Below are 15,214 nucleotides of genomic sequence, written 5' to 3'. Positions count from 1 at the left end.
ATGGTTGTGAGCCACCATGTGGTTGCTGGGAATTGAACTCAGGACCTCTGGAAGAGCAGCCAGTGCTCTTAACCCCTGAGCCATCTCTCCAGCCCTCTGATAGAATTTTAAATAAGCCTATTTCACGTGGGGCTGGGCGGATATCACCTCATTACCTCGCAGCCCCGCATCGCGTGTCATTGTTCTAGTCATTGCTATCTGTGCTACTTCCCAGCCAGCGTCCCCACAAGTTCTTGCACTCGCTTTCCCTCTGAGCCGCTTCTCTCCATGGCAAGCCAGAGTCCATTCCTCCCGGCCACACGGTTCTCTCCATGCTAACCCATCGAGGTCCCTACTCCTTCTCCACATGGAATGGGCAGTTTCACCTTTCAAACATGGGAACTGAGTGTGAAAATTACCCACATACATTATATACATGTAAGAAATTGTCGAAAAAAAAAATAAGTCTAGTTGATCACTATTTTGAATGGAGTATGTTACTCCGAGTGAGGCTCCTCATACCAGGCTTCAGTTTGATCTTGTCAAGCCGAGGGCCCGAGAGCAGGATGCAAACACACTTTACTCTTGGAGGTTTCTAGTATGATGGAGCAAAGAATCAAACTCATGTCTCACTTTGAGTCTCTTTGAGGACTTTACCCTTTTTTTTTTTTTTAAGTTTTTTGAGACAGGGTTTCTCTGTGTAGCCTTGGCTGTCCTGGACTCACTTTGTAGACCAGGCTGGCCTCGAACTCACAGCGATCCACCTGCCTCTGCCTCCCAAGTGCTGGGATTACCCAGCCCGCCCGGCACTTCACCCTTTTCTTTGTAACCCATTTACCCATCCTTTATTTAAAAATCAGATTTATTTTTATCTGTATGTGTGGATTTCTGCATGAATGTATGTGCATCATGTGCATGCCTTGTATCCTTGGAGAACAGAGGAGGGCATCTCATTCCCTGGAACTGGAGTTACAGGCAGTTGTGGGCCGCCTGGTGATGCGGGTGCTGGAACCATCCGGTGTCCTCGGAAAGAGCAGCCAGTGCTCTTCACTGCTGAGCTAACTCTCCAGCCTCTTGTCCCCTCAGCTTTTTGTTTGTTTGATGGATGGTGAGTTGTTTTTGTTTTGTCGTTGTTGTTTGGTTTTTGTTTGCTTGTTTTTTGGTATTGGTTTTTTGAGACAGGGTTTTTCTGTGTTATCTTGGCTGTCCTGGACTCACTTTGTAGACCAGGCTGGCCTCAAACGCACAGCGATCCACCTGCCTCTGCCTCCCTGAGGGCTGGGATTACAGGTGTGCGCCTCCATGCCCGGCTCAGTCCCTCACTTTTGTCTTCTGTCCTCCCTCTTCCGGGTTCATACCCAAGCTGCTGTGCCTTGGGAAGGAACTTGGGTTTCGTCTCTGGGCTGATCCGACTGCTGGTGGCCTGACTAGCAACCTAGCAAACTCCCAGTCCATCCCATTCATCCAGGGTGAGGCTACCCCACCAGTAGGTCACGGTGCTCATCACATCAGTAATAACACTAACTAAGGCAGGGGACCACTTTGTGAGGCAAGGAAGAAAGGGGGGGGTGCTATTGGAGGAAAACTGCAGCTTTATCAACATCTTTCCCCCACCTCTTTTCTCTAGCTACCTCCCCAAAATAGGACTTATTTACTGTGTCTCTCGAATGTGAGCATGCTATTGGCTATTCAGGAGGATTCAAGCAGCAGGAAAGCCAGTATCCCTTTGTTAACTTTGTAAACTTTGTATACTCAGCAGGAAAGGGTCCCAGCCCCTGCCTGAGGAGCTTCTGCAGCCAGGCTGGCCTAAATCAATTTTGGCCTCTGAGCTCCCACTAAATCTTTCCCTGGGCGCCCCCTCTTCAGCTCTTCAGCTCCCCTGTGGTCCCTGAAAGGGATGCTGGAATCTTCAGGCTGTGCTGCTGGCCGCTCTACACCTCCCGACAGCAACACCTCAGGGCTCCAGAGCAGCTGAGACTAAATCTCCACAGCCTGAGGATCTGAGATCAGATGCCTAGAGAAACTGAGGCGCTGAAGCCACAGGGAAAGCAGCAGCACCAGAGGCCTCAGTTGTGGCTGCTGCTGAAGGGGGTGAAGGAGGAGGGAGGCGTGTCCAACTGCAGCTAGTCTGTGAGCTCCATCACCATCTCTGTGGCAACAATGCATAAACTAGTCATTCCCTCCCCCCCCCCCCATCCCAAAGCAGGGAGCTTTACATGGCTTGGCGCTGTCAGCCAGGGACCAGGACCAGGAATCTGACCCCTTAGTATAAGTTCATAGTTTAGTTAAGAAAAGTTGTGTTTAGCTTAGAGTTCAAGTCTGTGTAAACCCCTTGAGGCATGAGTTAATATGTCCCTCCCCCACACCTCTCTAACTATCACAATAGCAGTTCCAGCCTCTGTCACAAAGGCCATCTCCAGCCCCTCAGTAGAACCCTTCTGAGATTATGCTAATTTAGGTGAAAAGGCTCAAAAGTTCACCAACCCACCAATCCCTAAGCTCCCCCAAGCTCAGGACTTGAAATTCCACCAATCCTCACCCTGGAAATCTCTGTCTATATAAAGGCCATGTCTGCCCAGTTCCCTGCTGTCTTCTCCTGGGAGCAGAGGCAGCCACTCCAGGGTTCGTCCCTCTTCTCTTGGATTAGGCACTGCAGTAAATCTGCCTGGTGTGATGCTCTCATCAGAAGAAGCCAAGAGGCCCAGAAGAGAAGAAGAAAAGAAGGGGCGGGGCCTAGGCTCCTGAGCCCCTCAGCTCCGCAGGGGTTGGGGAAATCCTCCCTAGAGAGCTGCAACAGCTGGAGAGAGAGCAGGGCTGAGGCCGCTGTGCTCCTCAGCTCAGCTGGGGATGCCCTCCCCTGGGAGCTGCAACGCCTCTGCTGGGGAGGCCTCCTCTCAGAGCTGTGCTTCCTGCGCTCCTGTGTCTCAGGCTTTAGAGCTGTGGGTTTCCTGGACACCTGCCCATATGAGTAGGAGGGCCAACCCATGCACTCGTGGAAAAGCCAGCCCCTCCTCTGGTTTCTCCCTTCTTGTAAGAAATCAATATTTTCACTTGCCTGTTCCATTTACTAAGCAATATGGTCCATCTGATACTCCTTTATGCCTAGAATGTCCAATAAGCTGAACTTGAAACCTAAATTGATAGTGTCTCCTGCTGCAATCCTGTATTTTGGATGTTTGATCTACCTGCAGAATCCACGTGGGATTACAGATGTGAGCCACCACACCCAGCTTAACTACATTTCTGAAGGAATGAATGGTATTAAATACATACTGAAATTTGACTGGTAACAGTGGGCAATTACAACTGAAACCAAAGCAGAGAGCACAGGTCATAGGCTAACTGTAACTGAACGTCCACTGTGCTCCAGGCTCCAGACTGCATATTAAAAGTGATATAAACGGGCTTAGGCCAGGCATGGTGCCTTCCAGCACTTGGGAGGCAGAGGCAGGCAGATCGCTGTGAATGCGAGGCCAGCCTGATCTACAAAGCTGGTACAGGACAGCCAAGGCTACACAGAGAAACCCTGTCTTGAGAAAAGAGAGAGAGAGAGAGAGAGAGAGAGAGAGAGATTATAGAACATTGAAAGATTTTAAACTACATATTTTATTGAAAATACCTAATTTGAATCATTTTTAAAGAAACACTGGCAAAATCAAACTTTTTTCACATATCATTTTGGTTTTGCTCGCTCTACCATTTTTACTTAGGAGCAGAAGCTGTACTGCCCCCTGGTGGTCAGTCACTTGGAACACAGTTAAATAACTGAATGCCAATGTGCATGAAATTTGCTGCTTCCTCCCTTCCCTGCCAAGAGGAACGCTCTTCAGTGAATGACTTTGGTCCTTCAGGAAACACGCTCTTCTACCAACACTAGCCAAGCTCAGCCAAATACCTTTTTAAAAAATCTTTTTTCCTCTATGTTTGGACAGAGTCTCATGTACCCTAGGCTAGCCTGGAACTCACCATAAGGTTCTCCAACCTATCTCTCTCCAGTGCTGATCATAGGTGAGCCACCAAAGCTGACTTTGGATGGTGCTAGGGAGAGAACCCAGGGCTTCCTGTGTGCTGGGCAAGCATTTCACCAGCTAAGCTCCATCCCATCACTGTCTTTTTAAAGACAGAAGAGTCCATCAATACATAAAAGAAACATAGGAGAGTGTCCGAGTAACTCAGATGCCCCACAGGGTTACCGGAACACTGAAATAGCAACGTTAGTAGGAGAGCAGATTTCCAGCAACCGATTTGTCAGTTTTTCTTCTTTCTAGTTTTGATGTTTTATTTTTGGGTTTTTTTTTTTGGAGACAGGGTCTCATTAATTAGCCTTGGATGACCTAGAACTCACTATTGTAGACCAGGCTGGCCATAAATCACAGAGATCCACCTTCCTTTACCATGGATTTGTGGCAATCCTCCTGCCTCAGCTTCCCAAGTGCTGGGATTCTAGGTGTGAGCCATCAGGCCCTTCACACCATCTTTATTAAAATAGATACCGCTGCTCTGGACAGCTCCATGTCCATGTCACGAGACCAGGGGCCCTTGCCTCAGGTTTCAGGAGGGCAGCCTCCCCTGGAAGGAGGCGTCAGCACAGCCTCAGCTCATGTTCCAGACCGAACACTTTGGACTTGAGGTTCCTCAGCTCCCCTTGTATCTTGTGAGCTCGTCTGTTGCTATCACGGACTTCACACAGAATGGCAAGGTCCGGGTTTCCATGGATATTCATTGTTGCCTAGAAAAGAGAGAACAAGTTACGGTATACGCTAAGGCAGAGAAATCAAGCCACAGAGAACAGGCTGGCTCCTTTTTTACATATGATAAATGCAATACTAAACCCTCAGTAACTCATTTTTAAAATGAAAATGTTTAATTAGTTAAAGTATTTGGGAGAAGAAGGCAAGAAGATCCAGAGTCCCAGGTCACCCTTGCCTACCTATGCGGTTTGAGGACAGCCTAGGCAACGAGAACCATCTAAAACCACACAGCAAAACAAAAGGACAGAGAAGCTGTGGGATGGAGATTAATAAGTAACTAACAAAAAGACCAATCAGCACTGGTGAGGTCGCTCGGTGCCTTGGAAAGGCACTTGTCACCCAGCCTGACGATCAGAGTTGGATTCCCAGGAGCCACATGATGGAAGGAGTGACCTGAGAGGAGGACACTGACTTCCACACGTTGTCCCCTGACCTCCACACAGGCGCCAGGGTGCAGGCATACACCTGCACATGGAAATAAATAAAGTTAATTAAAAAAAAAAAACTAAGCCGGCTTGGTGGTTCACGCCTTTAATCTCAGCACTTGGGAGGCAGAGGCAGGTGGATCACTGTGAGTTCGAGGCCAGCCTTGTCTACAAAGAGAGTCTAGGGCAGCGAAGGCTACACAGAGAAACCCTGTCTCAAAAAACCAAAAAATTTAAAAAATAAACAAAACAAAAATTAAAAAACCAAAGACCATTAAGTACCATGATTGGTAAATTTGTCAAAAATGATAAAAAACATTCCCTTCCCTATGGTTAACTTTGTTCAAAACACAGCAACTATTTAGGACTTAGGGTAGTTGTTAAATCCCCATCAAAGCTCTTGAGGCAACCTAGATACTTTAAAAGCAGACAATTCTTGGGGCTGGAGAAATGGTTCAGTGGTAAAGCACTGACTGCTCTTCTAGAGGGCATGCATGGATTTAATTTCCAGCACCCACATGGGAATACCACACCCTCACACACACATATATGCAAACAAAACATCAGTGCACGTAAAATCATTAAAAACAAAACAATACACACAGAGAGAAATCCGATCTCAAAGAGAGAGAGAGAGAAAGAAAAAAACAAAACCAACCCCAACATCTCTTTTGAGGGAGTGTGTGTGCACTCACCCATGCACACAGGGGTGAGGGGCAGAGACTGACTTCGGTTTGTCCTCTGTTACTCTCCACCCTCTGGGCTTCTCTGCTGAGACAGGGTCTCACTGCACAGCCCCGCTGCCCTAAAACTTGCTCTGTAGACCAGGCTGGCCTCTAGTTCACAGAGATCCTCCTGCCTCTGCCTCCTGAGTGCCGGGATAAAGGTGTATGCCTGAGAGACGATGTCGCCGTGAACCTGGAGGCCACTGCTTTGGCTGTACTGGCTGGCTAGCACATCCCTGGGGTCTTCCTGACATCATCTCTCAGCACTGACTTACATATAGGCAGAAGAACTTTAATTCAGAACATGGCATCCACCATGGTGGTGCATGTCTTTAATCCCAGCACTCAGGAGACAGAGGCAGATGCATTGCTGTGAGTTCAAGGCCAGCCTGGTCTACAAAACAAGTCCAGGACAGCCAAGGCTACACAGAGAAACCCTGTCTCAAAAAACAAAAAACAAAAACAAAACAAATAAACAAACAAAAAACAGAACATGGCTGCTCTGCAAGAGATCACATCCAAAGACCTAGATCTGGGGGATCAGGATGGAATACAAATACGCCTTTAATCCAGGAGACAGAGGCAAGCAGATCTGCATTCAAGGCCGGCCTGGTATAGAGCAAGTTTCAGCTTAGGTCCAGGAGTGGTTGTACACACCTTTAACCCCAAACAATGAAGATAGATCATAGAAGGAGGCATCCATGTTTGAAAGTGATGTTTAAGTCAGGTGTGGTGGCACACGGCTTTAATCCCAGCATCGAGGCAGAGGCAGGTGGATTGCTGTGAGTTTGAGGCCACCCTGGTCTACAAAGTGAGCTCAGGACAGCCAGGGCTACAGAGAGAAGACCTGTTTCTTGAAAACAAAAAACAAAAAAAACAAAAAAAACAAAAAAAAGAGAGAGAGAGAGAGATGTCTAATTTTGACAGATTAGGATGTGCCCAGCTCTCACGAGGAGAGAGAGGAAAGGGAAGCTACTTAAGGGAGCAACACAGACAGCTGGAGAGACGGCTCAGAGGTTAAAAGGACAAAGCACAGCTTCTGGGTTTTCGGAGTGCTGGAGCCTTGTTATTCTTTCTCACACTCTACTGAACTCGCCATCACATCCTTGGCCATGCAGAGGAGGGCCTGACCATCTTTGTACACTCCGCCCCGCTTCCTCTTCCCTTCCTCAGGAGCAAAGAGTACCTTATAGAGCATCTGCTCCAGGTCCTTCAGCCTCTGTCGGAGAACCTTAATGTCTGTCTTGAAGCCTTCCACTTCCAGGATCCGCCGATGCTCCAAGGCCTCGTAGCGCTTCGTCATTATCTGCAAGCGCTTCCCCATCTTGTCGGAGCGATCCTAAAATGGGGGTGAGCAGTGTGTGAGGGGGAGTCTCGCCAGCCGTCTGCATGTCCCACTAAGCACAAGTGTGAACACGGTACCTTGAATATCTCTCTCCTCGCTCCTTCTGCCTCCTGAATTCGAGCAAGTTCCTCTTCTAGGGAAATGCACTGCTCTTGGTACATGTTGGACAGCTTTTTCTCTTGTATTAGCTTATCCTTCAGAGACTGTGGGCCAAAGGGACGAAAGGTTTTAGTGTTCAGCTCTATAACCATGCAATTCGGAATAGCACTGTGGTAAAGAAGGGGAGAAGAAATTCTCAGAGAAAGTCTGCAGAAATGGATGTGAGAAAACACCCAGAGCCTGCCACATCTATGCTTCCCTCTCTACCTTTTCTCTCATGTGTACATAAGTAGATATTCTCCGAGATAAAATGGGCTAGGTGCCTTAATTAGGGTCACTATTGCTGCGATGAAACACCATAACCAAAGCAACTTGGGGAGGAAAGGGTTCATTTGGCTCACACTTCCAGATCAGAGCCCATCATTGGAGGAAGCGAGGACAGGATCTCAAAGAGGGCTGGAACCTGGAGGCAGGAGCTTAGGCAGAGGCCATGGAGGGTGCTGCTTCCTGGCTTGCTCTCAATGGCCTGCTCAGCCTGCTTTATTACAGAGCCCGCGGCCCACAAGGGGGTAGGCTCTCCCCTGTCAATCACTAATTAAGAAATACACTACAGGCTTGCCTACAGCCCAACTTTACGTTTTCTCAACTGAGGCTCCCTTAGCTCCCCTCGTCCCCCAGCATAACTCTAGCTCAGGTCCAGTTGACCTCAAACTAGCCAGGACCCCTGTACTCACACCCTGCAGTCCTAGCACTGCACTCAGGAGCTCCAGGAGTTCAAGGTCATCCTCAGCTACACAGACAATTAAAGGCCGACCTGGGGCAATGAGACCTTGTATCAAAAAATAAAAATTATCTTTGGCTGAGAAGCAAATGAACCTCAGAATTTGTTTCAAGTAAGACATGTGTTTTAGCTAGTTGAAAATAATACAACAGGTATTACAAATGTTCCAAGGAGGAGCTACAAAACAATCCTTCCACACCTTAAACCAGGGGGCCAGCAAGATGGCTCAGCAAGTAAGGCCACAGGCAGGCATGCACATGGTGGAAGGGAAACACTGACTCCTCCAAGTTCCCTGGCCTCTACACTTGTGTCATGGTATGTTCATGTACTACACATATATATAAATGCATTTTTAAAAATTAGAAACAAAAACAAGATCCACAAACACAAACGCACACCTAGAACTCAGCTACTGTGCAGGCAGGAGGAGGTCTCTGAGGGTGGGAGTTCAAGCCCTGCCTGGGAAACAACAATGCACCTCTCACTTCAAAATAGTAAGTTGGTGTGGTAGCACAGACCCCGTGTGGTAGCACAGACCCCGTGTGGTAGCACAGACCCCGTGTGGTAGCACAGACCCGAGTGCCAGCACTCGGGAGGTGGAGGCAGGAGATTAGATGCTCAGGGCCACCCTCAGTTACACAGTGAGCTGGAAGCCCGCTGGGGCTACCTGAAACCCTGCTTTAAGAGGCCAAACACAAGACGACAGATAACCTCTCCATCATATTATGTTACTTCCTTACACAACCCTCCTAAGACTTAACCCTTAGAGCTATGTTTATATTCCTCACGGTGACAGGCAGGGCCATCTACAGCTTCTGCCAGATCCCAGGGCTTACATGGCAGTGCCTCTTTTGTTTTTGTTTTTGTCTTTGTCTTTCTTCCTCTGTGGTGCTAGGCATGCACACTAGATCTCCATCAATGAGCTACACTGCCAGCCCTCACTTCCTCCTTGCTTATCTTACAGCAATGATCGCATCCTTCCTTTTCCTCAAACATATTTCAGGGACTTCTATCTCTCTCTGTCAGGAATGCCTTCTCTTAATTTATGTTGCAGGCCTCAGCAAAAGCACCAGACTTAAGACGGTGTCCCTAAGTCCCCTTCTGAAGTGGAGTTTCAACAAGTTTTACTAACATAAAATTACTTGATAAGCTATGGTTTTCCTTATTCATGAAAATATAAACACAGTGGAAAAAGACTAACTTACACAGTGCTGCACCCAGAGTCTGGTCCATGTATTGAATCAGAAATTGAGTGAATGGATGAATGAAATGTGATGTTTTTCTTTGCTTTTCTTTCTTTCTTTTTTTTTAAAGATTGACTTATTACATATACAGTGTTCTGCCTGTGTGCCAGAGAGGGTACCAGATCCCAGTGTAGATGGTTATGAACCACCATGTGGTTGCTGGGAATTAAACTCAGGACCTCTGGAAAAACATCCAGTGCTCTTAACTGCTGAGCCATCTCTCCAGGCCTTTGTTTTTTTTCTTGAGACAGGTTCTTACTCCACAGCCTCGTCTTGAATTCTGTCTAGCTTAGTATTTCAAATCCTCAAATGCAATCATGATCAGTTACGGTTTGGCATCTATTACATGACGTTACTGCTACTTAACTTCATGAACTGAATGGATCTTATATAACAATGTATAGGCTCTTTGAAGTTCTCCAAGTCTCTGACAGGGTCTCATGTAGCCCAGGCTGGCCTCTGACTTACTATGCGGCCAAGGACGACCTTGAATTTGTGATCATCCCGTCTCTAATCTCCCAAATGCTGGGATTATAGGCATGAGCCATCGCACCTGGTGTTCTGTGGTGCTGGGAATCACACCCAGGGCCTCTGCAAGCTCAGCAAGCGTGCTACCAAGTGAGCCTCAGCTCAGCCCTCAAGGAAGCCTGGGCTTTCCAGCTCTCCCCGGCACTAGTGGCCCTACCTTAATATACTCATTTTGAGTATGACGAGTCTCATGTAAAGCAGGGATGACTCTTCCAAGTTTGTCTTCTTTCTTCTTACACTGCACTCTATACTGGTTAATCTTTGCCATCAAGTGATCCTTTTCAAGCATCCATACCTTCTCTTTATTTTGGTTTTCAAATTTTAGTTCCAGGAAGTCTCTGGTGCTCTCATAGAGCAGGTCTTGGGTATGATGGAGGCTATGAAAAAGGAACAACGGTGAGCAAGAAGATATGGGCCCGAGACACAGGGCTGCTGCAAAAGAGATAGGTTCCTCACATATCGTGCAATATGAACTCCAAAAGATTCGCAGCTCTAAAAGGCACAGTCTGGCGGCTGACAGTCTTACACGCTCTATTAGCTGAAGTGTGTTGTGCTTATTGCACTTCCTGGCTCACTTTTGTCTTTACAGACACCTTCCTGAGTGCCAATTAGAAAGATGGTTATTTACATACTGGACAACTAATATAAAATATAAACAATTTGGGCTGGAGAGATGGCTCAGTGGCTGAGAGCACACAGTACATGCTGCTCTGACTTCTTGTGGACTCTATGAGTAATTCACTCACAAGTACAGACTCATAGGTATATACAGAGTTAAAAACTGAAATATTGTAAAATCACATATAATGGACTAGGAGTATAGCTTTGTGGTATAGTGCTGGCCTTGTATGTGTAAAGCCCTTGTTTAATATTCAATACTCCCCCCAAAACAAATAAACAGCCAGACCTAGTGGTGTGCATCTTTTCTTTCTTTCTTTTTTTTTTCTTTTAGTTTTTTGAGACAGGGTTTCTCTTTGTAAGAGCTCTGGCTGTCCTGGGACTTACTCTGTAGACTAGGCTGGCCTCAAATTCACAGAGATCCACCTGCCTCTGCCTCCCAAGTGCTGGGGTTAAAGGCGTGCACCACCACAGCCCGACTTTTCTTTTCTTTTCTTTTTTAAGATTTTATTTATTTATTTTATATATGAATGCTCTATCTGCAATGTATGCCTGCAGGCCAGAAGAAGGCATCAGGTTCCAGTATAGATGGTTATGAGCTACCATGTGGTTGCTGGGAATTTAATCCCACCACTTGGGAGACTGAGGCACGCAGATACCTATGAGTTCAAGGGCATCCTTAAACTAAATAGTAAGACTCTGTCTCAAAATAAAAAATTAAAACCTAAAAATGAATAAATGGCTAAATTTAGGGCTGGGAATGTAGCTCAGCTGGTTCAGTGCTTGTCCAGCCTCATCAAAGTCCTGCAGAAGGGTTGGTCCTCAGCACTACACACATGGGCCACAGAAGAGTATTCCTGTAAGCCCAGCACTTGCAAGGTAGAGCAGGACTCTAAGGTGTTCAAGGTAATCCTTGCTTACATAGAGATTTTAGCCACCTTGTCTCAAAAATAAATATTTTTGGGGTTGGAGAGATGGCTCAATAGTTAAAGGCATTTGCTGTTCTTCTAGAGGACCCAGGTTCAATTCCCAGCACCCATATGGAAGGTCACAACCACTCCAGTTCCATGGAATCTGACATCCTCTTCTGGCCTCCTCAGGTACCAGGCATGCAAAGTGGTATATAGAAAAAGATGCAGGCAAAACAGACATACACATAAAATAAAACATAAATATTAAAAATTTAAAAGAGCTCAGATGGTGAAGTGCTTACTATGTAAGCAAGATGACCTGAATTTCTCCCCAGAACCCACAGAAAAAAGCTAGCTATGGTGGTATACATGTATAACTCCAATATAAAAGCCAGCTGTCGGGGCTGGAGAGACGGCTCAGAGGGTAAGAGTACTTTCTGCTCTTCCAGAGGTCATGAGTTCAATCCCCAGCAACCACATGGTGGCTCACAACCATCTATAATGTGATCTAATGCCCTCTTCTGTCATGCAGGCAGAGCACTGTATATATAATAAATAAATAAATCTTTTAAAAAGCCAGCTGTGGTGGTACACACAGTATAAAAGCCAGCTGTGGTGGTACACACAGTATAAAAGCCAGCTGTGGTGGTACACACAGTATAAAAGCCAGCTGTGGTGGTACACACAGTATAAAAGCCAGCTGTGGTGGTACACACAGTATAAAAGCCAGCTGTGGTGGTACACACAGTATAAAAGCCAGCTGTGGTGGTATACACAGTATAAAAGCCAGCTGTGGCAGTACACACAGTATAAAAGCCAGCTGTGGTGGTACACACAGTATAAAAGCCAGCTGTGGTGGTACACACAGTATAAAAGCCAGCTGTGGTGGTACACACAGTATAAAAGCCAGCTGTGGTGGTATACACAGTATAAAAGCCAGCTGTGGCAGTACACACAGTATAAAAGCCAGCTGTGGCGGTACACACAGTATAAAAGCCAGCTGTGGTGGTACACACAGTATAAAAGCCAGCTGTGGTGGTACACACAGTATAAAAGCCAGCTGTGGCAGCACACACATATAACTCAGTATAAAAGCCAGCTGTGGCGGTATACACGTATAACTTCAGCATAAAAGCTAGCCATGGCGGTACACATGTATAACTCCAATGCATGGGAAATGAAGACAGGCAAATCCATGCAGCTGGCTGTCCAGTAGCAGAACCTAATCACTGCGTTCCATGCTCATGAGAGACCTAGTCTCAAAAAAACAAGAAACAGCACCCAAGGCTGGCCCTTGGCCTTCTCTCAACATGCACACACTTATTCACAAGCCTACATATTAAGCACAGGCCAGCATGGTGATGGATGCCTTTACTTCCGGTACTTAGGAAGGCAGAGGCAGGAGGATTTCTATGTTTTTATAGCCAATCTCCACTAAGTAGAGAGTTCCAGGTCAGCCAGAGCTATATAGTGAGAAAAATAAAAATAAAATAAAAACAAATTAGGCATGTTTAAGTAGAGAAAACGAGATAGGTGATAGGTGCAACTTTAACAAGAACCATCAAGTACCCAAAATGCATATCTTGAGGCTGCTGTACACACAGGATAGGACAGAGGCTGAACAGAAAAACCCTGGGAGGGCTGGAGGTGGCTCACAGGTTAGCAGCACTGGCTGCTCTTTCAATGGTCCTGAGTTCAATTCCCAGCAACCACATGGTGGCTCATAATCATCTATAATGTGATCTGGTGCCCTCTTCTGGCCTGCAGGGTGGACATGCAGACAGAACATAATAATAAATAAATCTTTAAAAAAAAGAAAAAGAAAAGAAAAGAAAAACCCTAAGAGCCAGCGTGGTGGTACACAGCTGTAATCCCAACACTCGGGAGGCAGAGGCAGGTGGATCGCTGTGAGTTTGAGGCCAGCCTCATCTACAGCCAGGGCTACATAGAGAGACCCTGTCTCAAAAAAAAAAAAGAAAAAGAAAAAGAAAAACCATTACATGGTGGAGGGCCATCATAAAGACACAGAGTCATCATGGGAATGTGGGCTTGGTCTGAGTAAGCCTTCAGTTCAAGGGTTACTGTGCCTAGTGATGTGCTTGCTAAAAGCAACTATTCCTTAAACTATTTGTCTGACTGAAACAAACTGAACTAAAGCAACATGGGAGGAGCTGAGGCTGCAGGTGCCAGGAGGGGTCCTCTTCCCTCCTAACTGCCCAGCCATCTCTCCAGCCCCATAACCATTCATCTTTACTTCTTCTTCTTAATATTAGAGTGTGAACCCAGGGCTCAGCAAATGTTAGTCAAGGGAATATTACCATCAAGATTGGTTTTTGCATGAGGTGGGGGTGGGGGGAATGTCTAAGACAGGGTTTCTCTGTTTAGTCTTGGCTGAATTGGACTCTTGTGTATAGAGGAGACTGGCCTCAAACTCACAGCAATCTGCCTGCCTCTGCCTCCCTAGTGCTGGGATCAAAGGCACGCCACCACGCCCAGCCAATATTGAGATTCTTTTTTAAATGTGTACCTGTGTGAGCTTATCTGCACAAGGTACTTTGTCCTCTGGAGTTCAGAGGTGCTGGATCCCCTGGAACAGAGTGGCAGATGGGGTGAGCCGCCTGATGTGTGTGCTGGGAACTGAACCCAGGTCCTCTTCAAGACAGTGCTGCAGTGCTCGTAACAGCTGAGCCATCTGCCCACCCCACCTCAAGACAGCATTTCTTTGTGTAGCCTTGGCTGTCCTGACTCACTTAGACTAGGCTGCTGGGCCATCTCACAAGCCATTCAGAAAAATAGGACGCCTGTTAGGAGTCCTTACCTTTTGGTCAGCTCTTTGATTTTCTCTTGATTTCTCTGGTGCTGAACTTGTATCTCGTCAATTCGAATCCGCCTGTCCTCCATGAGCCCTTCTACTTGTTCTCTCGAAAGCCTTGTCTGCTCTCCCAGCTGTGCCTCAAGTGCTTCCACCTACATGGGCCACGAGAGTGAGTTAGCCATCCCTGCCTCTGTCACTCCACATCTCTGAAGGTCAGCCCCTCCTAGACACAAAGTAAGATGGAACAAACGACAAACAAAAACCCACCAAGCCAAACCAAAAAAGACAAAGCCAAAACAGCCACAAAACAAACAGAAAAATCTCAGGTCTGATTCTGTTTTGTATGTCTGTTGTATATGCCTGTGCTCTGTTCATACTTGTGTGTATACAAGTGAGTGAAAGTAAAATGCTTCCTTCAATCAATCTTCATCTCCTTTTTTCTTAAAACATGGTTCTCACTGAGCTAAGAGCTCACCAACTGCCTAAGCTGAACAGCCAGCGAGCTCCAGGGATCTGTCTGTCCCTACTCCTCCAGTACTAGGAGTCCAGATAGGTGTTGCCAAGCCCAGCCCAGTTTTTCTTTTAAATATAAATAAATATGTAAACTGTGTGTGTGTGTGTGTGTGTGTGTGTGTGTGTGTGTGTGTGCGCGCGCGCGCGCGCGCTTTGCCTGCATGTGTGGTTGCCTTGTGCATTCTTGGTGCCTGCCAAGGAGGTCAAAGGTAGGCATCTGAGTTACAGGAAGTTGTGAGCTGCGTGTGGGTGCTGGGACTTGAGCCTGGGCCCTGTCCCCCTGGGGGGGGGGGGGGGAGAATATACAGAAATAGGGTTTTCCTAGGTATCCCTCACTGGCCTGCTGTTCCCTACATAGAGCCAAGCAGGCCTCAAATTTATGGCAATCCTCCTGCCTCAGGTTCCTAAACGTTGGGATTACAGGAGTGTGTCAATAACTATGTGGGGCTTTCTCTCCTACACTGAATTTCATATTTAAAT

General features: G+C 46.8%; 1 protein-coding gene across 7 annotated transcripts in view; it reads right to left on the bottom strand.

The window, feature by feature from the left end:
* Window positions 1-3,215: 3,215 nt before the first annotated feature.
* Window positions 3,216-15,214, bottom strand: part of CCDC77 (coiled-coil domain containing 77) — a 30,985-nt gene continuing 18,986 nt past the window's right edge. For all 7 annotated transcript variants that reach the window (XM_084766102.1, XM_084766101.1, XM_084766100.1 and 4 more), the window contains 5 exons: window positions 14,225-14,373; window positions 10,035-10,254; window positions 7,303-7,428; window positions 7,067-7,219; window positions 3,216-4,708 (listed from right to left, as the gene is read on the bottom strand). In XM_084766102.1, the coding sequence (XP_084622228.1) occupies window positions 4,562-4,708; window positions 7,067-7,219; window positions 7,303-7,428; window positions 10,035-10,254; window positions 14,225-14,373 (795 nt within the window). In that variant the 3' untranslated portion in view covers window positions 3,216-4,561. The remainder of the gene's footprint in view (window positions 4,709-7,066; window positions 7,220-7,302; window positions 7,429-10,034; window positions 10,255-14,224; window positions 14,374-15,214) is intronic.

The sequence above is a fragment of the Acomys minous genome, assembly GCF_964271855.1.
Source record: "Acomys minous genome assembly, chromosome: 17".
Lineage (NCBI taxonomy): Eukaryota > Metazoa > Chordata > Mammalia > Rodentia > Muridae > Acomys > Acomys minous.
This window is presented reverse-complemented; position numbering and strand designations above follow the sequence as displayed.